This window comes from Apus apus, chromosome 5 (assembly GCF_020740795.1).
Source record: "Apus apus isolate bApuApu2 chromosome 5, bApuApu2.pri.cur, whole genome shotgun sequence".
Classification (NCBI taxonomy): domain Eukaryota; kingdom Metazoa; phylum Chordata; class Aves; order Apodiformes; family Apodidae; genus Apus; species Apus apus.
The window spans coordinates 2,348,350-2,371,805 of record NC_067286.1 but is presented as its reverse complement, the minus strand read 5'-3'; the positions used below and the strand labels follow the sequence as shown (position 1 = coordinate 2,371,805).

Here is a 23,456-nt window from a genome sequence, read left to right as displayed (position 1 = left end):
AAAGGACTGCATTGCTCTTCTGAGGTATTTAAAAGTTAGCTTGAATAAACAATTGTTTCCTTTGCACAGCATTCCAGGAGGACTGGAAATAAAAAAACAACTACATTGTACCCTACAGAAAATTACCTGCTGCTTTATTTTTCTTGAAAGCATCGTGAGCTACACTAAGAAAAATCTTTTGAAAATATCTCCTGGAAAAAAACAAAACCAAAACAACCAACAACACAACATTCTTGCCCACTGTGGTTTGTTTGAATATTCTAATTCTGTCCAGTAGCACAGATCTGTGAAAAGCCATCATTAGATCAGTTGCTGTCCCATAGCAACCACTTTGTTTTCTCAGGGAAAATCAAGTAATTTTTACATCCTTAGGCAATACCTCTCTCTGTATGGTTTCCTGAATGAAGCTGTTTGCAATCTAAAACTAACATCACCATTTACTCTGGGCTTCACTGGGATTTATAGCTATTTATGTGGAAAATAAAACACCAGCCATAGGCTTTTCTAACTGTATAAATATGTGCATGTGCAAGTACAGAGAGAGAGCATTTCACATGTTATAGAAAAAGCCTGCATTTGTCAATAAGATATTGCTTATTTAAAGCAATAGATTCAAGTTATTAAGTTCATTTACATTATTAAACAATTATCTAAAAGAGAGCAATGGAAAGAAGAGAGAGAGGCTGTTTTCATGATCTGAATGTGCAATGATAATTTCAGTTTGAATTTGCTGAGCAAAAGGAAAGTAAATAAGACACCAGGGACTATAAGCAGCTTGAGAGGATGTTCCTGTAACTGGCAGCTGACAATTCCATGGAAATCCAGAAACTTTAGAGGTGTTGGCCAAAGCCACCAGTTCTCAAACAAGGGCTCTCAGTACTTCACCAAAGGTCTCTGTGGAGCTGGCTTTTTCTTAAAAAGGTTTTTTAATTATTAAACCACACTGAAGCAACTATAACTATTATAAATAACTTACTGATGCCATTTGACTGTGCAATTCACTGCTGGAGTTCCCTATGGGGATTACACAGCAGCAAAAGTGAGGAGAGAAGTAAGCAATGTAGTAGGATGCCACCAAAATGATGGCAAAAAAACCACAAAAGCAACAATAGAAGCAGAGCTGGTACCACCCTATGACTTACTATAATCATCTGAGAGCTTGGGTGCTGGTCTGAATATTGTCTCCATTCAAGTATAAAAGAACTATGATGAAAGAAGAGATCCAATTTTTTTTTTTTTTTTTTTACTTTAGTTTGGCAATCATATACCTTCATGACACCAAAATGTACTCATTTCAATGTTGACAATGAAGGGGACTGGAATGTGAAAAATTCTTCCAGGGGAAACTGGAAAAGCCTGGGATATGGAAGGCTAAACAGGATGCAAACACCCACATGAAAAGCTGCAGGAAGAGAGGAAGCTGGAAAGATAGATTCGACTACACCAGATCTTCAGCAAATCCAATCTCTCCAGCTACGTTTTGAAAAATAAAACTTTGAGGAGATGACAAAGGGTGAAGCTTTGAATTTTCATAACTGTTCATTAAGGTTGCTGATTTCAGCCCAGATGAAATGCTTCTATCTCTATTTACCTTCCCTTTAGAAAACACACCAAGAAACCTGGTAGGAACCCATTTGCTCTCATTGTACAATTTCAATTTTTTGTCATTAAGCTTTAATGTGAGGAAAAGACATGATCTGAGCAGCATTTATTGCAATGATGATGCAATGTGATGGGTGCACTGCACAATGTCATAGGATATCAAAAGATGTGTCCTGATGTAACCTCCCTCTCACAGAAGTGAGAAGCCTCTACAAATACAGACAGCAGCCAACAGCTTTGGAGCTGGTGCTGGAAAGTGGTCACTTGCTTTCAAGAACTGAGTAGGATCTGTGAGGATCTAGCCTCAGTGGTTCGAGCTGCTCAAACCCTTCGTTATGAAACTGCACCATCATCAGCTTCTGAAAGGCTCCCCTTTCTTCTTTAATTTATTAAGATTGTTTTGTCATCTGAGCACTGAAAAGAACTGCACAGAACTGAGTTGGGGCAAGTTTTGTGCTCCTTCATTTGAGGGCTGACTCAAAGCTGCACTAATTAAAGAAGAGCTCCCCAACAGGAATCTCATTCCATCAGCTGGGGGTGTTTGGGTGATGGGGACACTTCAGTCACACTTTCTCTGTGCCTCCTGAATCAGGGAGGACCAATGTAAGAGCTTGTTGGGCTTAGAGAACAGATACACCATCCCTTAAGTCCAGATCAGCTCAAAGCTGCTAAAGAGATATAAACTAATGGAAGCAAGATTAGTGTTGCTTAATGGTTTTGCAACCCATGTGGGCATCTCTGTTTTCAATAGTTAGTGTAAATTCCAAAAATACTTTCTATAAATTTCCCTTCAGTTGCACATTCATAGCTTTAAGAATTAGAACAGAACTCAGTGCCTTTGCTATAGATATTAAGATGATTTCCCATACTCTGGGTTTACGAACATTTTATCAGGTAAAGATGGAGCAGAATTAGGAACCAATGACACTTCAGCTCCTTGTTAAGCAATTGTCACAGCAGATTCTGACAAGAACAGAAAACGCCATAAAACTAAGCAGTCCTCAAGATAATTTCCAACTTCTACTAACAACAGAACAGAGTACAACCATACATTTCATTACAAAGGCAGTAACCATGGTAGAAGATGCAGGCACAATTTGATTCTGACAACCTGTAATCCTAGATGTAACCACAGTTTGAAGAAAAACATTTAAAAATCTCCAAAGCCCCTACATTAAAACTTCCAGCCAAGAAAAACAAAATCTAATGAAAAATTCCCATATTTTAGCTAAGGCTCAAGGAAAAAAGCCTTAAATCATTCCCATTACAGCACATCAAACCACCACTTTGGCTGAACTAACATCAGGTACACTTGAAAATGTACCTGGCTGGAGAAGACAGGACTAAGGGGAACTATGAGCAAGTGATGGTGGGAGATGGGAGGGTCACTGCCAAGTCTCCAGGCACAGATAAACATCTTCCTACCCTGGCCACAGCAGAACAGCCACTGCACAACATTTCAGAGGCTCACCAAACCGAAATGTTTTCTTAAAAATTTTGATTTCACCGATCATGAACTCACCTCCAGAATTAAAAAAGAAAAAAAAGTGTTATTGGAAATTTCTGACCAGCACTAAGTGGGTCAATGTTGCAAAGGCAAACTCAAAAGCTGTCAGCCCTATCAGTACTGCAGCTACATCTTCATCAATCCAACCGAATCTACATCCTGACAATTCTCTTGTAGCAACGTGTAACTACATACTAAAGTCTTTTTTTTCCTTTGAGACATAACAGTGATAACTGATAGTAATCACATTTGTTCTAACTGAACAAAGTCTGAGTGACTTCTCTTCAAATTATCTCCACAAGAAAGGCAAATTCTGCTGTAATACAAAGGCTATCCCATGTAATTTATTCCTCCAAAACACCCCGTGCAACAGCACCATTTCTTTTTAAAGAAAACTATCTGACACTCATGAAGGTAAAAGTATTGGTTGACTTTGAATGTGGCTTTTGTTGATCCAAAATTTAAATTCTGAAAAGTCTTCCTTTGATTCAGCACCAACTTATTAGTCTCACTAATTTCTGAAACTCAGATCCACGAAGAGATATAGTGCAGTTAAAGTGACAGAAGAGGCAAAGATATCTGAAGGAACAATGAAGTATGTTTCACATTTGCTTTATTTTTATAATGTTAAGAACAGTAAGAAACCTAAGATTTGTGTTTCTTTTATTAAGGTATTTGAAACATTTTCTTTCAAGTTTTGAGACTTCATGGCTTCAGAATGGCTTCTATCATTCACCACATCTCAAAAAATGGATTTGCAGATACTCAGATGTATGTACACTTGTCCACAGACAAGTGGACTTGCTGTAGGGACACTACAGGAACTCTTCAGCTAAACTTCTCTTGTCTAAACTGATCTTGATAAATATTTAACATCAATAAAGATGGTAAATCTCAGCTTATTCTCCTACTTTCTCCTACAACCTTTCTCCTACTTGGCAGGGTCCCTGGAATTCTGCATGGCTTCCACAGACACCTCAGGGTAGCCTCAAGGCCATTGTCTCAATTCAAAGTTAGGATGTTCAAAAGGACCTCTGTGCCCAAATTCCACTGGCTTTTAATAAAAAAAAATAATAATAAAAAAAGCAGCTATTTGAGTACTTATAATACTTCAATCAAATTCCAGCCTACATTGTTTGATGAAATTTGGGGTCTTCCCATTAATGACTGAATTGCAAACCACATTAAAATGCCAACACACTAATGTAAAGTAAAATATAAGTATGCATTAAGCAATAACCATTCTCTCAGAAGAACCTTTAAAAATAAATATCTGTATTCATAGAAATATGTATATATCACTTGTAACCTATTTATTATATCTGAGAAAAAACTAAAATCTCTGTGTTTTAAGACAGAAAACAGTGCATCAAAATTAAGTGGATGACACTTTAAAGTTGATGGAAGTCCACTGAGAACTATTTGTGGGGAAACCACCCCATTTATTGCAATGAATACATTAATCTGTAGTTGAAAAATAAACTTGATGCATATTAGTCTCTCTTTCAATCCATTGTTCTGACAGCTTACATTCTTCAATTACTAATTTGGTCCATATTGTAAAACCTTTTTCAATGCATAAGGTTTCTAACCAAAGCTGCCATTTTTCTGCTGCACCTTTCCTGGCTTTCCCAGGAAATACAAGTAGGTAGGACCAGGTAGAGCAGGCTACCTGTAAGCAGAATCCTTGCTGAAATGTCACTTGTGAGATGAGGTGTAGAACTGCATTATTGGTCCTTGACAATAGAAATACCCAGTGCTCATTTATTTTTTTTAAAAAGAAGGTGTTAGTCTTAAACAGCTCAAGAAAGTACAGCCCCTGGCATTGTGTTAGACAAACTGACTGGGGTCATATAGCATTTAGATGCTTTAGATGTATTATTTCATATATATGGATGTAGGATAAGCAGGTTATTCTATTAGTCACAATGAATAGCATCTTGCACTAAAACAGCTTCCTCTATTCTATCCTTCTTTGCAATGTTCTGTGGAGTTGAGAGTCATTTGGAGTCCAAAATCTCTAACAGAGACCCTCTTTCATTGCCAGTAACTTAAGCTCCAGACAACAGAATACAGGTCTGTGAACCCTTTCCTTATGGGAAAGCTAAGTTCCTAAAATACCTGTGTCTTGGTGATTTTCCCTCGCTGGGAATAAGAGCACCAAAATCAGGACTTTCTACTATTGCCCCAAACAGAAAAATTACCATGTTTTAACCCTTACCTGCCAGCAACAGATTCCGGGGACTTCTAGTTGGATATGGGATGCAGGTTCCTTTGGGAAGGGGAAGGAATGAAGGCAACATCAAAAAGAAATCAGGTGTCAGAATTTGATTTTATGGGGAGTATTTAAAAGCAGAAGTGTATGAAAGTGAAGCTCTTCTGATGGCATGATTTGAAAATGGAAAATGAGCAAAATCAAGGTTTAGAGGAGATGAAGAAGCAAATTTGAGTTTCTGTCAGTTTCTCCTACTCTGCTGCCCCTGCCACTTCGCAAGTGAAACGAAGAAATGATAACGGGGTAATGGAAAGTAATGATTAATGTTAAACTTGATTAAGGATGGCAAAGGAAGGTGTCACAGGGTTTGGAAGACTGGAACATCTTAGCAATACACCTGGAACAATGAGGTAGACTGCTTTAGCTGCAGTGTGTGGAACTGCACATCTGAAAGTCAGGGACCACTTTCTGTAGGGGTGGCCAAGACACAATCAACACTCCCCTCCCTGCCCCAGTAGCACTGGAACCACAGAATCACCATCACAAGATCACTTCTCTTCCTGGGAAGTGGCTTTCAGGGCACATTTTGTAATTATTTCAAATTTAAATCACATCTTCTGTGATGCAATCTGTTCTAGTTGGAGATGTTCCTGACTAAATGACCTTTAGAGGTCCCTTCCAACCCAAGATGGTCTATGATTCTATGATTCTCAACAGACTTTTTTCTCTTTTCTTCCTCTCTATTATTCTTTGGCTGTATTTTGAGATATTGTACAACCTGATACTAGTAAAAACTGAGCCCTTTTCAGAATTTGCATTTCTGTCATGTATTTTCTCTGTCATTTTCAGCATCTCTACCTCAAATAGATAACGTTAAAAGCTCCCAAAATACTCACAGGATCGAGGTTTTGAATTCTCACGGGATTCTACTATCTTAGCTCTTAAACTGTATCTGCTTTTTAAACACTTGCACAACTTGTTTAAACTCATGCCTTTTTTACTACACAACCTCTACAATTTCACAGGCTTTCAATCTTTTATCTTACGAAATGTCAGACTAAGTTTAGTTGAAAAACATTATTTAAAAATACAATTACCTACAGTTTACATCTAGACGCCTGTAAATTCAAGGGATATTGTTACATTTGGGTAGTCTGGAAGAGTTGCATTTTATGACTGTTCTGTTCACGTAGCATGATTATGTATTTTAAGAAGTCCTTTCTAGTCACACTCCCCCAGGACTCATATCAAACACCATTTTTCCACACTATTTGATATCTCAAATATGTCCCTGGAAGCTTCCACATTTCACATTTGATCATTCCAGTTAAATATCTTGTTCAGAGTGGCCCATGACAGAAGTTTCAGGGTTTTCATGGCTTAGGGATCATATTATGATCATGAAGAGATAATTATAAGCCTAACCACAGGCAAACAAGAACCATGGCTGTGCTTTAATTTTCTAGCATTCTGGAATGTAAAAGGATATTTTCAAATATCCTTTGATATCCTTTGAGAAAGGAGAAAAGATCTACCTGCCCCAGGCACTGAGTGTGCATTAAGAGACTCAACAGCCCCTTAGTAAATTAATAAGAGAAAAATTTGAAGAGGTTTTTTTCCTAAGTCAATCATAGATGGGTTTAAATGTTGCTTCAATTATTGCAGTATTCAATGCATTTAAATCCACCCACATGAAACACTGCAAAAATTATACATAAGAATTGGATGTATCTGTGCCTCAAGGCTGCTTGTGGAGGAAAGGATGCTCTGATTATCCCTTTGGGACATGTTAAAGAGTAAGAAGGAGGTGCAAAAGGAATCAGTTGGTAAAACAAATTAATTTTAGTGGAAGAAAAAACAGAATAAAAATATCCATATTGTTGATAGTTCTCAGGAGGATAAAGCAGGAGGTACAACAATGTAACATTGAGAACTTGAAGGGGAGTCCCAAGGAAAATAAGCTTGTCGTGGAAAATTGGCAACTGACTTTTTCATTGTAATAACAGGTAGTCAAATGGAAAAGGAGAAGAAAATGTTGCCAATATTTTGGCATTTGTAGGAGTTATCCCAAAAAAAGCTTATCTAGGTTCTCTACAGCTTTAACCTGAGGGGAAAAAAAATGCACATTAATGCTGCAGGGGAGATGACACTTTTCATCTGCAGCCCACTCAGCCAAGGAACATCTACTTATACACCCTCATGCATTATTCACCCGGAAAATGGAAATAATCTACCAGTGGTTAAGCAGCTCAGAATCAAATGCAAATTAAGGGAAAGCAGCTAAGAATGAGAATCATTCATAACCTGCTCCGAGCTCCCGACACTCCTCCACACTGCAAGCCTGGGAACTCCTGCAGGAGCCACACAAATCCTGGCAGGTGGTTGGTGCAGCCCAACCTGCAAATGGGCCTAATTCTCCAGGGCTGGCAAAAGCACCAACCCCTGCCCATGCTTTGAAATGCTTTACTTGACTTAAACAGATTCCCACGCTGTCAATAAAGGTGGTTCTTTGGCACACAGTTGAGGAAATCTGATCTTCTTCAAAAAATTATCAAAAGCCTGTTTTTACTACAGTTTCATTCATTCTTTATCTAACAATCTTCAGACACACAATAGTGAAGCACAGAAACAAATTAGAAGTTATGTAAAACTTTTTCCAATGAGGAAAGAAGTTATTGTTGTCACCATCTTCCTCTTCAAGAGTGAGATTCAACAGGAATTACTTTACACCATTTATAACAGTTTGTTTTTAACAATTAATTTATGATCTGTAGGAATATATAACAATAAACCCTAAGATCAGAAACAACAAATTAATGTTTAAGTCTCAGTGAGAAACTTAAAGCCCAGTTAACCATTAAGTTGTTAAACACTACTACTTAGAAGCTAATGTGAACAGCAGAGGCATGCATGATTTTTGCAAGTTTACACAACTTACCCTGGACAAATTTTCCCTGAAATCTACATAAACCTTAAATCACAAAGTATTTCCACGTGCCTGAATTAATTATAATGGATGCACACTCACACAGGTGCAAAATACATACATTAATGTTATCACAATTTCATAGCTTTAACCCTTCTGGTTTTAAGAACAGTGTTTGTTTTGAGGCAGTACAGGTTTTCCCCACATATTGTACCCAGCAAAATACTTCTCAACACAATGGGAATTGATGTTCAGCTTTCAGACAAGACAGGAAAAAAAAAAAATTTAAAAAATGGATTTAATCAACTACTGATTTCTTTCAACAATTGGTTGAACCTAAAAATTCTGTTGGTCATGTCAGACCTGTTCTCATGAAATTACAGAATGAAAAATGACAACAGAAAACCTTGACCATAAAATTAGAAAGTGTAAAAATAATGAATATAAAAATCAAATTTGCTTCACTCTGGGTGGCAAAAAAATTCCATTAAGGTCACATATTTTTGCAGTCATATATAGTTGACTGTCAGAAAGCATAAGACCAACATAAATTTAAAAAACCTCCTAAATGTCTGATATTCCAGGTACAACAATATGCTGTTGACAAAGAAGAAAATCAGAACAATAAACATTTCCACCTAAAATTCCAGATGAAAATTGTCTCAGTAAGAATTTCTTTCATGTCTTAGGGATATTCACATACATAATTTCTACATGGTTGAAAGAACTACTGACACCAAACACTACAGCAACAGCTCATTTTCCTCTAGTTGTGTTTCTCTTCATGGATTTTCTGTTAAATTGGCTCTTTTAGATCTGGAGTAACCTCTGGAATGTGACAACTACTCTGCATTGATGTGATACTGTCATGAAAAACATACCACTTGGCCAAGGAAACAGGACCTCAAGTCAGTGAGAAGAGGGTTAGATTCTCACTGTAGGGAAATTACCAAGACATTTTTGGTGTTCACATAATCCAGACCAAAACTCTACTTCTTGAAGATTTCCATGGAGGGAGAGATCTGGACTTCCCCCCAGGGAGGCCAAGCACAAACACATCCTCAAAGAATGTCAGCCTCTGGTTCTCAGGGTCCTACACACCTCAAACAGGACGTGGTCACTATAAAGCTGTATTGAACTTTCCTCACCCTGTTTAGAGATATTTCTTTGCCAAAAATAAACCCTAAATTCAAGATCCGTTGAGATTTTAAAGTATTCCTTTAAAATACATTACCTTCTGTCACTAGCATATCATACACATATACTCAAGATGCCTAATTAAACTGATTATTCATTTAGGTTGACTAATTAAGATCTCCTGTGCTCCTATTGCTGACCTCAGGTACAAAGCAGCAGCATTCTAGAAAAAAAGAGATGAAATATGCACCCAAATATTTTACCAAATACTTCAGAACTGGAATCTCTCTTCTCATATAAACTATATAGGCCTTATCCCAAATCCTTATGTGTTAAAAGAGAAAATATGAAGTAGCAGGAAACAGAAATAGTGTTTTGATTTCAAGCTTCTTTGGCATCACTGCTAAATTGCACTGTTTTTTCTACATATTTGCAGGAAAACAAACAAACAAACAAAGATAGGCCCTAATGGCTTTATTTTATACATGTGTAAATCTTAACAGTACATGCTCATATTCTTCATCTACTGATCCAAGAAGTTGAGCAACTGATCTGGATTTTATAATTTTCAACATTCTGTTTGCATCTTGCCACCTCGGATGTAACTTATAAAATGTTATTTACCACAGAAATATGAAAGCCATTTGAAAAGGACACCCTGTAGCTTTTAGGAGATTACTATAAATGTAAGGGCTCTATCATGAACCAAAAATGGTCAGAGTATATAGGTAGAGTGTCCTGAATAGAAACATTTCTTGTGATTCTGCACCTACAGATCTGTATAAGGAAGTTAAGTCATAGACTCGTGTTTATTTAATAAAGATCCCTAAGGAGTTTATCTGTGTCCTACCCTGATAGCCCACAAAATAAATTCTGGACTTGAATATTCCACCTCTTTAAACAGCTCTGCTCACTGTAACCCCTTGGTACAAGGCTGGTCTTGGGTGACAAGGGCTCACATACGAGTCAAGGAACTCACCCTGATTTTACCACTGATGGTCAAACAACTCAATCCTACACCAGTGCCACCCAGTATCACCATGCCCTGCTTATCCAGTCCCTTCCAGACACACCTCATGTAGCAGAGATGACTTTGGCATTCCCAAAGGCAAATTTTGGGAGAGTTTACCCAGGAAAAAAGTAGCAAAAACTTGCCAAAATTCTGAGACTTCTTTAACATGACATGATACTTGGCTGACTTTTCCATATTGCCTGGAAGCAATTCAACCAGAAGAGAGAATTTAATCCTTCACAATGTGTATTTTAATGACTCATTGTTTTCCTATTTCATTCTACTTTCCACAAAGCTTAATGGACTTGAGCATGACTATTAAAACACTGCAAACAAAAAAAAACAAACAACCCCCCACCCTTTACTTTTCTCAAAAAAAAAAGAAAAAGAAAAAGGAAGGATATGACAAAAACAATTCAGCTGTAACCAGGAAAGGACATTCTAAAATTAGAGCCTGTTGAGTGAGGGATGGTAACAAAGTGTCTAAGCCATATGCTGGTGTAATCTATAAAAGCCAGATACAAAATTTATGCTATTTTACTTACTAGTTCAGAAAGCAGCATCACAGCTATTGCACATGAACCCAGCAGTAATCAATTAATTTTAGATTTTAATTTGCACTGGATCAGTAGAAGCACTGGGTTATCAGAAGTACATTCCAGTTTTATCATTGTATGGCAGGAACATGCTGTTACCAAATACTAAATACAACCAAATAGGGAATCTTGAGTTTTAAACAGCTCTTTACTCCCAACTTACTATGTAAGTTGCTTAGAAGACAAATCAGAGGAAAAGGAGATTTTTTTAATCTGCATAGATACTTCTTGATTCTACAGGACACAGTCCACCAGCTGCCAGAAAACAGACTTTAAGAGATGTTGTCATTTTTTCTTCTCCAAGAGGGAACTCAAACACACCCTAAGATAAGGCACTAGCCTAAATCTGTAATGATTTATGTGGATTTTATCCAGATTTACACTTCTTTAATGCAGAACATGATTTGTCACTTGCATAACAGAGTTTAGACACCAGAAAAACTTCCCCCATCAGCTGGCACAGAACAAACTGCTTTTTTCATAGAAATAAGAAAATAAAATTAATGAATACATCCCAACATCTATTTGGCATGTCCTAGAATTAATGCCACCACATAATAAAAAAGTTCTTAGTAAGTACTACTCACTCCAAATCTCTGGACAGGCCAAAAATGACCCTTAATTGCATAAAAATTATGTACTTTCTAAGGCAATAACCTCTACTCCACAGAAGCATGACAAGCACTGTTAGTCCACAGGGATTTTGACTCAATGCTACCTTCCCTTATCTAAAAAAACTAAGTAAAAATTAAAATAAAATTCTTCAGCACAGGCATGTGGAGAGAAACCTCCTCCAGTGCTTTAGATTTTGTAAACAGAGATGAGGAAAGGGAAACTCTTCTCCATTCAAGCATCCTAAGAAACTGTTCTTCCACTATGTACAACCAAGACAGCAATGAAAAAAACAAGTGTAAAACCATTACTACATCAGTTACCCTAGGGAGGAAAATATAATCCTGTGTTAAAAATCCAAAATATTTGCTATATTAGGCATCTAGCTAAGTTTGCTCTCATTTTGTTGAAATATACAGTGTCTTAGAAGTTCTTTACATTTTTTTGTCTCTCTTGGTTAACTTCATATGTAAGAACATGCATCTGTTGCTTATGAAGATGTCTGAATAAATATTGTTACACTAGTGGGTCAAAAGAAAATAAATACCCTGTCCAAAGTAGAGATTAGAAAGGAAGAGTGGCAGCAGGCTCTTGGGATCACTTTTAGCTATTTTTAATTCCTAAACTCCAAACCAAATGTCGCAGAACTTGTAAGACATGGAAATTCATGGATCTAATCTAAAACAAATAATATCTTTTACAAGTGCTTGTCATTTCTTGTTTGTCCTAATGAAGGCTTTTCTTGGAGGGGGGTTAAACTATTAATCCACTGCTGTCACAAAGCAAGGCCAGATCTGCCAGTAGTGACAGTGCAGGATGTCAGACACCACAGTACTCACCAAACTGGAAGCTCAACTATCTCCTGTATCACCTTGAGACACCTTGTGAGCTTTCTGCCATTCCACGGCCATTCCAGGCTGAACATACAGTAGGCACAATAAACCAGGAGAGCTTTAGCTTTGCATCAGTCAGGCTCTGAAAAAGGTCAGCAAATTGTCTGAAGTTCATCCTTGCTCATGTTTAGGACAAGGGGCAAGGGAAGTATTTTCCTTATCCAAATAATTGTAGAGTTTCAGACAGAATTGCTGGGGAAAAGGAAAAGTCAAAGTGTAGAAATTGCTACAATTTCCTCAGAAATATCTTATAAGGGAATAGCAGTTGAATGACCATGGAAAAGAACTGATTGAGCACAGAGGAGCAGTACAGAACTGAAAAGCTGGTGCTGACAAAAGCAAAAGAAAATGAGGAAAGGTGACAACGAAGGAAAGAAACAGGAAAGCAATCACCATTAAATGGAGAAGTGATCTAAAACAGACAAGATGTAATCAGCTAAAAAATTATAAAATCCTTATTTTAGGTGGAATTAGCAGTTAGACAAATCCAATACAGAAAATGAGTACTTGGGAGTGGTGCAGAAGAAAAGGCTCTGGATGCTGCAGCAGATCACAAAGTGAAGGTGCATTGCTGGGGCAGACAAAGGAGCTTGTTCCAAACTGGAAGAGGGGAGACTTAGCTTAGACATGAGGAAGAAATTCTTCACCATGAGGGTGGTGAGACACTGGAACAGGTTGCCCAGAGAAGCTGTGGCTGCCCCATCCCTGGAAGTGTTGAAGGGCAGGTTGGATGGGGCTTGGAGCAGCCTGGTCTAGTGGGACATGTCCCTGCCCATGCAAGGGGGTTTGGAGCTAGATGATCATTAAGGTCCCTTCAAACCCCAGCCATTCCATGATGATAATGATTCCTCAAGCCAGACTGATGCTGTATGAAGTCATTAGTACAGCATAAAGCTACAAGAGCAACCTGCTCCCTTGGAGGCTTTCTGATGTGAAACATGGTTCACCACAAAACTTAGATCTATGTCTTCCAGTGTAAGTGATTTCCCAGTTGCTGACTCTGAGCACAAGTAGAAAACCTCTGGTACTGCCTTCGATAGGCATGGATACACCTGCAGTCACAGTGCTGTAGAAAAGGCAAACACAACACTAAGACGTGTAGAGAGCACTGACCTGGGCACTCAGTTCCTTATACTCAACCACAACCACACCTTGTACTCAATCCATTTGTGGATCAACCACAGAGAGTTTAGGCGACAAGAAGAGTGACCAAAAGTCCAAAGGATCCATGGGGAGGACTGAAGCAGTCTGGTTAGCTTAGTCTTAGGGACTTTTTCTTGCCTTCCTGCTACACTGCAAGTTATCATAAGTGATTTGATTTCTTGGTTTCATCCCATGATTATCATCTGTACATCAACTATGGCAGAGCAAGATCCCAGTCCTTGCGCTTTGCAGCCAGGGCAGTGTCCCAGTCCCTGTTGGCTGGTGGCTTCTGCATAAGGGATAGACATCTCCTTTCCTCCCTCCAAGCTCCCTACAGCCCAGCCAGTTGTCTTTAAAAGACAGGGGACCCCTGGGTTTGGATACATAGCCCTAGTAGATCATATGTCTCCTCCTCTGGGGAGAAAGAGCCAACAGGTTCCTAAGCACCTCCTCACTTTCTGTGGATAATTGCTTAATACTGAATGCTAAATAGGAATCCCTGGAATATCCGTGGATAAGGGAGACAATTTCTGGGCCACTGGTACTGGAGAATCCTTTATTCAAAAGCCTGAAAGCATTTTTCACAGAATTATCTGGAAATAGTCAATTGACTGATGAAATATAGCTAACTAAATGTACCATTCCACTGTTTATTTTATTTGTGTTTATATGCATCACTTCCTGCCTTTAATTTTCTTTCCATGCCCTCTCAGAAATGGAATCTCACAGATATATCCTCCCCTTTATTTTCCTGTAATAAAATCATAGCAGTTTTCTCTGGCTATTTGCAATCTCTTTGTTCCCTTCACAGCTTTTCCTAGGCATGGAATGAAGAAATATGTAAAAATAGGCCACAAGAAACTAGACACACTTGATCTGCACAGCAAAAATAGAGCTCTTTTAGCACCTGGCATTCTCAAGAGTGTTAATGAAGGTGGCAAGATAAGCCATGTTTTGACCCAAAATAAAAAGCTTAGCCCTCAAAAGAAGGGTAAAGAAAAATTTGACCTAAAACAAAAATTTCTGCCGTCTCAGGGTATCCTTTGATTTCTTGCAAGGTGTGACACCAGACATCTGGACAAAGTGCTACACGGACAAGCAGGGGGGATTGTGTTTCCTTCTGAAGGCAAAGAGTGAGCTGAAATACAGCATGTCCCTGTGGGATAAGGACTACAGGTACCTTCATTCTCTGCAGGACCCACATAGGTTCTGGGGTCCCAGAAGTTCAAGAGGGACAGGGATTTATTTGAGAGAGTCCAACAGAGGCTACGAGGATGATTAAGGGACTGGAACTGATGAGAAAAGGCTGAGAGTCCTAGGGCTGTTTAGTCTAGAGAAGACAAGACTGAGAGGGGATCTTATTGATGTCTATAAATATCTGAAGGTCAAGTAGGAAGGGACAATTTCTTTTCAGTTGTGCCCCGTGATAGGACAAGGGGCAATGGACTCAAACTTGAGCACAGGAAGTCCCACCTCAACATGAGGAAGAACTTCTTTACTGTGAGGGTGACAGAGCCCCAGGACAGGCTGCCCAGAGAGGCTGTGGAGTCTCCTTCTCTGGACACTTTCAAGACCCATCTGGATGCTCTTCTGAGTGATCTGCCCTGGATTCTGTGGTGGTCCTGCCCTGGCAGAGGGGTTTGCCTGGGTGATCTTTCAAGGTCCCTTGCAACCCCTAAGATTCTGTGATCCTGTGATAGCTGAAACATGCAGGAAGAGGACAAGTAACACACATGAAAACCTTAATTTTAGTCTGCTAAAATCCCTGAAGCAAAACATACCAGTACCTTGGTGCTTGCAACCCCAGAAATGCCAGGACTGTAGAGGCTGGGTGCCAGTTTAAAAAAAAAAAACACACAAAAAAAAACCCCAAACAACAACAACAAAAAAGAAAAACAGAACAAAACAAAAAGGAAGGAGAGACTCAAAGGACAAAGCAGCAGGCTGACAGTCTGCACTTGGAAGGCTTTTTACAGGACAACAAATAATTTCTTCAGGATAAATAAATTATTTGTGCTAAATTATGGATATGATAAGGCACGTTTACAACTGAAAACACATTGTGGAATTAAAGTTGAATTTTGCTATCTCAGATGTTCCAAGGAGATAGAAGAGCCAGTTTCCCAAGTTGAAAATGCTATAATACATAAGATTAAACAGAGAGAATTAAAATTTATCAACTAATGGTTGTTTTTGTTTGGGTTTTTTTTGTAAGAGCACTTTAGGAGGAGGAATAAAATCTGAGCATTTTATTTTCATGGTTTCCATATTTCTGAAAGCCAAATAACTACGTTCATAGTTTGAAGATGGTTTCTTTACTGGGATACTGAAGTCCTAGTCTAATGGAGTTCACAGAAATATTTAATTAACAGAAAACCAGAGACAGTCCTACACACATAAAAATAAATACAATCTTAACTCTGTAAATCTTCCTGCCTCTTCAATTCAATAAAGCTTTTGTTCTTTTCATTCAGCATGGATTTCACCCAATTATAGACACTCTGCTGGGTAATATTTACTCTGCAACCTCATCTGAATCAAGATGGTATCATAATTCTGTCTTTTATGAAAAACCAAACAATCTTTTCAGCAACGTTACATAGAAAATAAAGCATAAAATAGCCTTTTGACTTCAAAACCTGCATATGAAATTATCAAGACAAAAACAGAAAGGATAAAGAGAACTAAAATCAAAACAGAACAGAGATTCACTGAGAAAACTGTCTTATGGCACACCAGAAACTACACTGCCCTGGGCAGAGGAACCTACACAGCCTGGTCTGGTACTTGCAGCTGTCCAGATGGAAGATGTCCATCCATGTACCAGGGAATGAACAGAGAGAGATGCTCCAAAGAGGTGCAAAACAATAAGCTTGTTCCATAACCAGTTTCTTAATATTGATATTTATGCCCAAATGCAAAAATAATTTTAGACAGGCTCGTAAATAAAACTTTATCTAATTGGTAACTTGATATTGAAATTGTCATCCCTTAACAACATCTGCCATCCATAAATTCTGTCTTATAATGTTTAGAAATAATTTACAGTTTCCACTATTCCTGAAAACACACAAGGCCAGGTAACTCCAAAGCAATTCCTTCTTTGATATCCTTAAAAAAAGCAGTTACTGTAACAAACAACATACACATCCTTTAAGATGGCCACTTGTGACTGGAGAGAACCATGGAAACCAGTAAACAAGACATCCTTCTGATTCACCTGCCCTTAGAACTGCAAACTACAGAAAAACCATCTAAAACATTTTTTTGGTCAAAGAAGTGGACATCTGGCAATGAAACAAAAGAAGCCATCATCATCTTCATAGCTCCAAGTACCAGTTCATTAAAATAGAAAGGGAATGACAAAAGGTTCAAGACCTTTCAACGGCCGTTGACTTCCTGGGAATTTCACCCAATATCCTAAGATCTGATTCAAATATTTGGAAAGTGTTTGCTCTGAAGACACCTTCCACACTGTGAGCAAACCTTGACTGTAAAAATAGAGAGCTTATCCTGAACTCTGAGGGAGAGACTGTCAGATCAGACACAGCCCAGGAGATTGAGATATAAATGGAGCAGCAGCAACAGCGTGAAATGCTGTGAACAGTGTGAAATACAGTGTGAAATATTACACTCATCACAAAGCACTATGCTTCAAAGCCCAGCCCTTTATCAAGCCTCATCTCTAATCTGACAACAAATGGTCTTCAACCAAGACACTATTTCCTTTGCAAGAGGCTGCATATTACCAGATCCATTTCCACAACAATTCTGACATTAATGCCTTGTTACGAAAATCAGATTATTCATAAGATATTAAAACTATTTATTTCAGTGATGCCTCAGTTCTGAAGGTAAATTGGCAAAGCATTGTGTCTTGAATGGAAGACATAACGTCAACTTAATTTTCATAAATAATCTGGTTTGGAGGAAAAGTAGCATGTTTAGCTGTTAAAAATGACAAATATAAACTCAGCATAATAGAAAGAGGAGTTTCAAGTAAGGGAGTCACTGAGGTGTAATAAATCTGTTCCAAATGGAGGATATTTGCTATTACTGAAAAGCACAACTTCAAAAGGTAATTTGAACCAATGTAAATAAAAACATTATCCTTGCAATCGTGAAGCTCATCCAAGTACTTCGTTTTATATTCATAAGAAAAGATTTTTTTATTCATACAAGTATTCGTTTCATATGACTGGCAAGGCAACCAACTTGCTTCTGAATTTGGAAGGCCACCCTCATCCAAATCCAATTAGTCCATGGGAGATGTTCCTTCCCCCAAATGGGAGTTAAATTGAACCAATTATTTTCAATAACGCAACGATTAAGATATGCACTAGCACATAAAAATCCACTTATTCTGAAGTTACAAATCCACCCTTGTGCCATTAGTCTTAACTTTGTAGGTTACTGGTAGCCTAATTACATGAAGGAAATTATTGGGTGCAGAAAAAGACTTGTGCTGAAGGGCTCAGCACAAGGACCTACATTATATTGAGAGGTTTGGGTTGTTTTTTTTCTTTCCCTCCCTTTGTCTTTTGTTTTGGGTTTTTTGGTCCATCTCTGCATTTATTTTGGGGAACATAGGATTTTTCTTCAGGAAGCATTCCTGTCTATTTTTATCAATCTCTATTTTGCCTTATTTTTTAACTCTAGCATTTCTTTTGTGCTCTTTCATCTCTCTTTCCTGTGTTCTCACCATTGTAAATGGGAGAAACAGAAAGCCACAGGATTCTGCACACATTTATTTCTCCATTTGTCCTGCCTCTATTTTTAACCTGCCTTCACTGTTTCGCTGTTTGAAATCCCCCACAGGGTTTGACACAATCTTCGAGAGCTCTTGAGGCTCATGTTGAAAAACGTTTTCAAGAAAATCCATCAACTTTTCAGGAATACTAGAGCTCTCTGTGAGACACTTCAAACAATTTTTCTTCTCTACTATCCCCTGTTGGGCTGCAGATCTTGTATCTGCCTTATCAAACCAGGTGTGTGCCCTCTACTATCCTAATATTGGTATTGCCATCCAAACCCTCCTGTTTTGTTATACCTATATAGAGAGAGCACAACTGAAATGTACTTATTAAGCACTTCCAACAGGCTTGAAAATATGGATAGAGTTTAGATGACCCTTGGGAAAAGTTAGCAGGAAGGTGCTTAAGATAAAACTGATCAAACAGCAATAGAAATAAAACCCACGAAGTCTGTGGTTTAGTTTAGTTTCTTATGCTCAATTCACACCTCCACTGGTGAAGTTTTCTACCTCCTCCTCAGAGTTTTTCCTCTCTAATAGCTCGGATCAGCTCCTTGCTGCTAAGAAAGGAGCAGCTTTAGAAGACAATGTGGGGACAGACACAGCAGAGTCGAGAAGACTGAGCTATACTCAGGGTCCAGTTGCTGCAGCCAGACAAGCTGATATCAGAAACAAGATGCATCTGTTGAATGAAGGGCTAATCAACTCTACAACAATTAACAAAGGGACCCAAAGCCATCACATTGCAAGACAGAATTTTCAAATCCTATTTGCATCTTTGCAGGTCTTTAGCAAGAAGAAATGTTTTTCCTAGTTATAATCCAGTTCAAGCAGGAATTACTTGATTTACTTTCAGCCATTAGAGTCCAAACACATGAAGACTGAAGCAAGACCCAAACACCTACCAATTCTCTCCCTTCCTTCTCCTCCATCTGCCACCCTCCCAGGTATCTCAAACATCTCTCTGAAGAAGATGCAGATAAGCCAGTGAGCCCTGTGTGACCTGCACCCACTGCTCAGACCACAGACTTCTTACCCAAGACCAAAATTAGCTCAAGAGCACTGGAGATGGCCTGGGTTTCCTCCAGTAGTTTATTTTCAGCTCAATTACAAGGTTCTTCATGTTCAGTCTGTAAAATAAACTCTAGCAGGAGTAGCTGAAGCAATCCTTGTCTACCTGGCAGTTGGCAAGGACACACGACAGACTGATTTACAAACCCAGGCCAAATTATTCCAAAATTGACTGTACTCACATCAGCAGTTGCATGTGTCACCACTTCTCATTTTCCTGCTCAAAATTTAGAGTAAGCCTAAGAAATCACAAGCAATAACCATGCACTACAGAACCCGCACCCCTCCACGTGCAGCTCCACGCCTCGTGCACAGAACAGACCCAACTTCAAAGGCCAATGAGAATAATCAACTTCTGAAAACAAAGTGAGAACTTTGAAATAAAATCAGTTGTTGCCCAATTTTGTGCTAAGACACACACAGAAAAAAAATTACTTGTGATCAAAGGGAAAACAAAAACTACTCTAAGTTTTTCCAGCTCTGTCCTACATTCTTGTATGCAATTATATTAACAGATCACAATTCCCAGTTTTCCAATTTGTTTGCTCACACATAGCAAGACTGAGCATATGACATCCTATTCTTTGCAACCCTTGGGAGAAAAACAGATGAATAAGAGCAACACTTTTATTTCACACCAATCAATATTCTTTTGGTTGTAACTCAGCTTAAAAGTCATTAAAGGGGTTTGTTTTTTTTCCTGTGGATGTGAGACATAATTATTAATTTGGCAGAGGTGTTTGAAAGAAACTGCAAAAGGGAACAGAGGATTACAACAATCTACCAAACAATATTCATTTAAATGTGGGCAATGAAGATCTCAGTGTCTCTGCCATCCTGATTACATTAATATCACCCTTTTTTCAGGTTAAAATGCCCACTGGCATATGAAACAGGTTCCTGTTCTTCACACACCAATGACAAATACTCAGGGCTATAATACATATTTGTGTCCCTTTTGCTTCTATTAAGTAACATGCAATAAAAATAGAACAAGTCATTGCAGGCTGTTGGCAGTTTTGCAGATTTTTTTAAAGTCTTTTGATTTGCTGCCTCTCCTTGCTGCTTTTATCTTTTTAAATATTTCCCCTAACTTTTTGATTTATGAAAAATCAAAATTACTGAGTGGTTCTCCCAAACCAAAATAACCAAGGAAACAAACAGAATATTCATTGGGCTGGCTAGCATTTAGTAGAAACACTTGTAGCAGAAAAAACAAGATTGCTGACCTCAATCACTCTGATCTAATTAAAGAAAATGGGTTAGAAAAGCAATATTACCACAAACCAACTAATATCCTTGTGTTTTGAAAGACCTATTCTGCTTATCCTACAATAAAATTCATGATTCTTAAGATGTTTATTCTCACAACTGCAATAAAAATAAATAGCATTAATAATACGTGAAAAATGTTTTATTTAAAAACAGTTGTCCAGAGTGGAATATGTATATTTTAAAGGATAAGTCTAAAGTATTAGCAGATTTTCAATAATAAAAAAAAAGAAATCATAAAAGAATCCCTGTGAAAGCACAGACAAACCATCACACACACATCTCTGCATAATTATAGAGGAATACAGGAACTCTGACTTGAAGCCTAGCAACAGTATCCAAGTATTAGTTACTCTGCTAATCAACTACCAAAACCTCACACACCAGCTCAATGGGTTTCATTCTGCTAAAGCAAACAAAAACTAAAACAAAAGAATCCTACTGCTTCTAGCTTCAGAGCTGCTGAAGGACAAGATGTACAACATAAAACAAACCTTGTTCACTTGAAGAAGAACAACCCATGTCATTTAATCCATCTGAAAATTCATCTCATCACAAAGAACCAAGGCAAAAGAGAGATGTAAAAAGAGGTTATCCCAGTCAAAGGATTATCAGCTTGTAACATACTTAATAGCTGCATATCTGTATCTAATGAAAGCTTCGATATCCTTAAATATATGATTTGGTTTTGTACCTCCATCCTATAGAAGCCATACTAAATTCTGTACAGCAAATGCTGCCTACATCTGCTGTGCTCGTTTACTCACAGACAGCTGCAGGCTGGATGAAAACAAGCAGGGATTAACTTTTCTATTCATCACATCTTTTAATCCATTACTTTCTCTTACTTTGTTATAAATAAATGCATTAAGTTAGATAAATTATAAATGTGCTATAGCTAGTTGGGTTTGTTGGGTTTTTTTTTTAAAAAAAAACAAGTTTAAAGAGGGACACAGTGACTTTTTTTTCAATGTGTAACTGCTGTGCTGTACATCAGAGGTATGTGTAATGCCTTCCTCAAAGCAGGAAAGGAGATGGAGCAATAATCACTGAACTGCCAAATACTTCTGGGTTCGAAGGGCTTTAAAAAATCAGTAATAATTAAAATAAGCTGCTTTAATGTTGTTGTTATTCCTCAAAAAGCTAATTTGAGGGCATGGTGAACAGAAATAATTTGAGAAGCTATACTAAGTATTTCCTAGTGCTTGTAAAACAAGTTTCTAAGTACCTTACAGTAATAGGTTTTCTTGCTTTGAGAAATATTATTTTAATTTGTCTCAAATAGGATTACTTTTGAAATGATCCAGCAATTTTCATTCACCTTTCAGACATCTGTCAAGAAAACAAAAAGGATTCTCTGACGTTTAGGACATCATAAAAATAAATAAATACAATGAAACCTGGATCTTGTTTTTAATCCTTTACTGATCTCCTTTTTTCCTCTCCTCTGAATCCCTTCTCTTTTATCTATGATTTATTCCTGCAAAACTGCATCACCCCTGTCTGAAATAATGTGAAATTCCTCTGTTAATAACAGCAAGGTATCTTCTACCAAGTCACAAGAAACATCTGCAAGGCTTTTCTTCTCAACAAATGCTTGCTTCTGGAAGTCAAAAAAAATAGTTACCTGTGCTAAATACTTTTCATGCTACTGATTTGGGGAAGGGGAAGGGGACTGTTGTGGTACAAGCTCCTCAAGCACAGTGCTGCTGCTCAGAGCACTTTTACCAGCTCTGCCCCCTCCTGATGGCTTTGAACCCCTAATATCTCTCTTCAAACACACTCAGCTTAGCCAGCTGAAGCCTCTAGTCTCTGTACCACAATTTTATGTAGCTGAGAACCTTACTGGCAAAATCTCCTCTTTCTTTTTTTCAGATTACTAGGTAGAGACTCCTCAGATTAATCAGGTTGCCAATGGCACCTACAGCTCCTGTCCTGGATACAAACTTTAACTCATTTTGCTTCTATAAAAGGGAATCAGACAGATTTTGTCTCTCTGGCTAAACATGCACACTCACACTGGCCCTGACTAGATGCCTTTATCTGGCAAGGTCTGAGTGAGATCCCAGACATCACAGCTTAGACGAGCATCCCTTCTTACAGTCAGTTGTCATTATTTTGGGGGGTTTTAACATTAAAATAGATATTTTCATGTTTTCTTAGAACAGTGTGAAGTCATGATTATTGCCAAGAAGCTTATTTTATATATGCCTAGTCTTTCATAATTTCAACACATCTGTCTAAATATATGTGATTTCTAATTAAATATAAAGGTAGAACAATCTCCATGGGTTTTGATCTGTAGACCAACAATTTAGTTGTTTGGCTGTAAACTGGAATTTTCTACTGCTAAAGGATCCCCTGGTCATGTTCCACCTGAGATGTTTCTTCACCACCGAGGGAATAAAAAAGAAAAGGGGTGAGGGGGAGGGAACAGAAAAAAACCTCCCTGTAAGACATGCAATTCAGCCCCTTCTAAACTGAATAATCCAGACTTCATGTAGGGCTTAAAATGGTATTCTGCTCTGCATGCCAATGAAACATAATTGGCAGCAAAGGTGGAGTAGAGATAACCAGAACTTAAGCATATATATTTATTTATGAGGAGTTGTCCTGGACCCATGCATGGAGATGTAGTGCTTCAGCTACCAGCACACTACAACCTCATCCCTTTACCCACAGGCAGTGACACTCTCCTCCCTTGGAAAGGCTGAGCT

The 23,456-nt window shown here is 38.1% G+C and overlaps 1 protein-coding gene across 3 annotated transcripts in view; it reads right to left on the bottom strand.

Annotated features, from left to right (window-relative positions):
• Positions 1–23,456, bottom strand: part of SHANK2 (SH3 and multiple ankyrin repeat domains 2) — a 300,961-nt gene that overhangs the window by 235,435 nt on the left and 42,070 nt on the right. For 2 of the 3 annotated variants that reach the window (XM_051622537.1, XM_051622538.1), the window contains exon 10: positions 5,331–5,381. The exons of the other annotated variant lie outside the window; for it this stretch is intronic. In XM_051622537.1, coding sequence (XP_051478497.1) covers positions 5,331–5,381 — 51 coding nt within the window. The remainder of the gene's footprint in view (positions 1–5,330; positions 5,382–23,456) is intronic. 3 annotated transcript variants of the gene reach the window in all.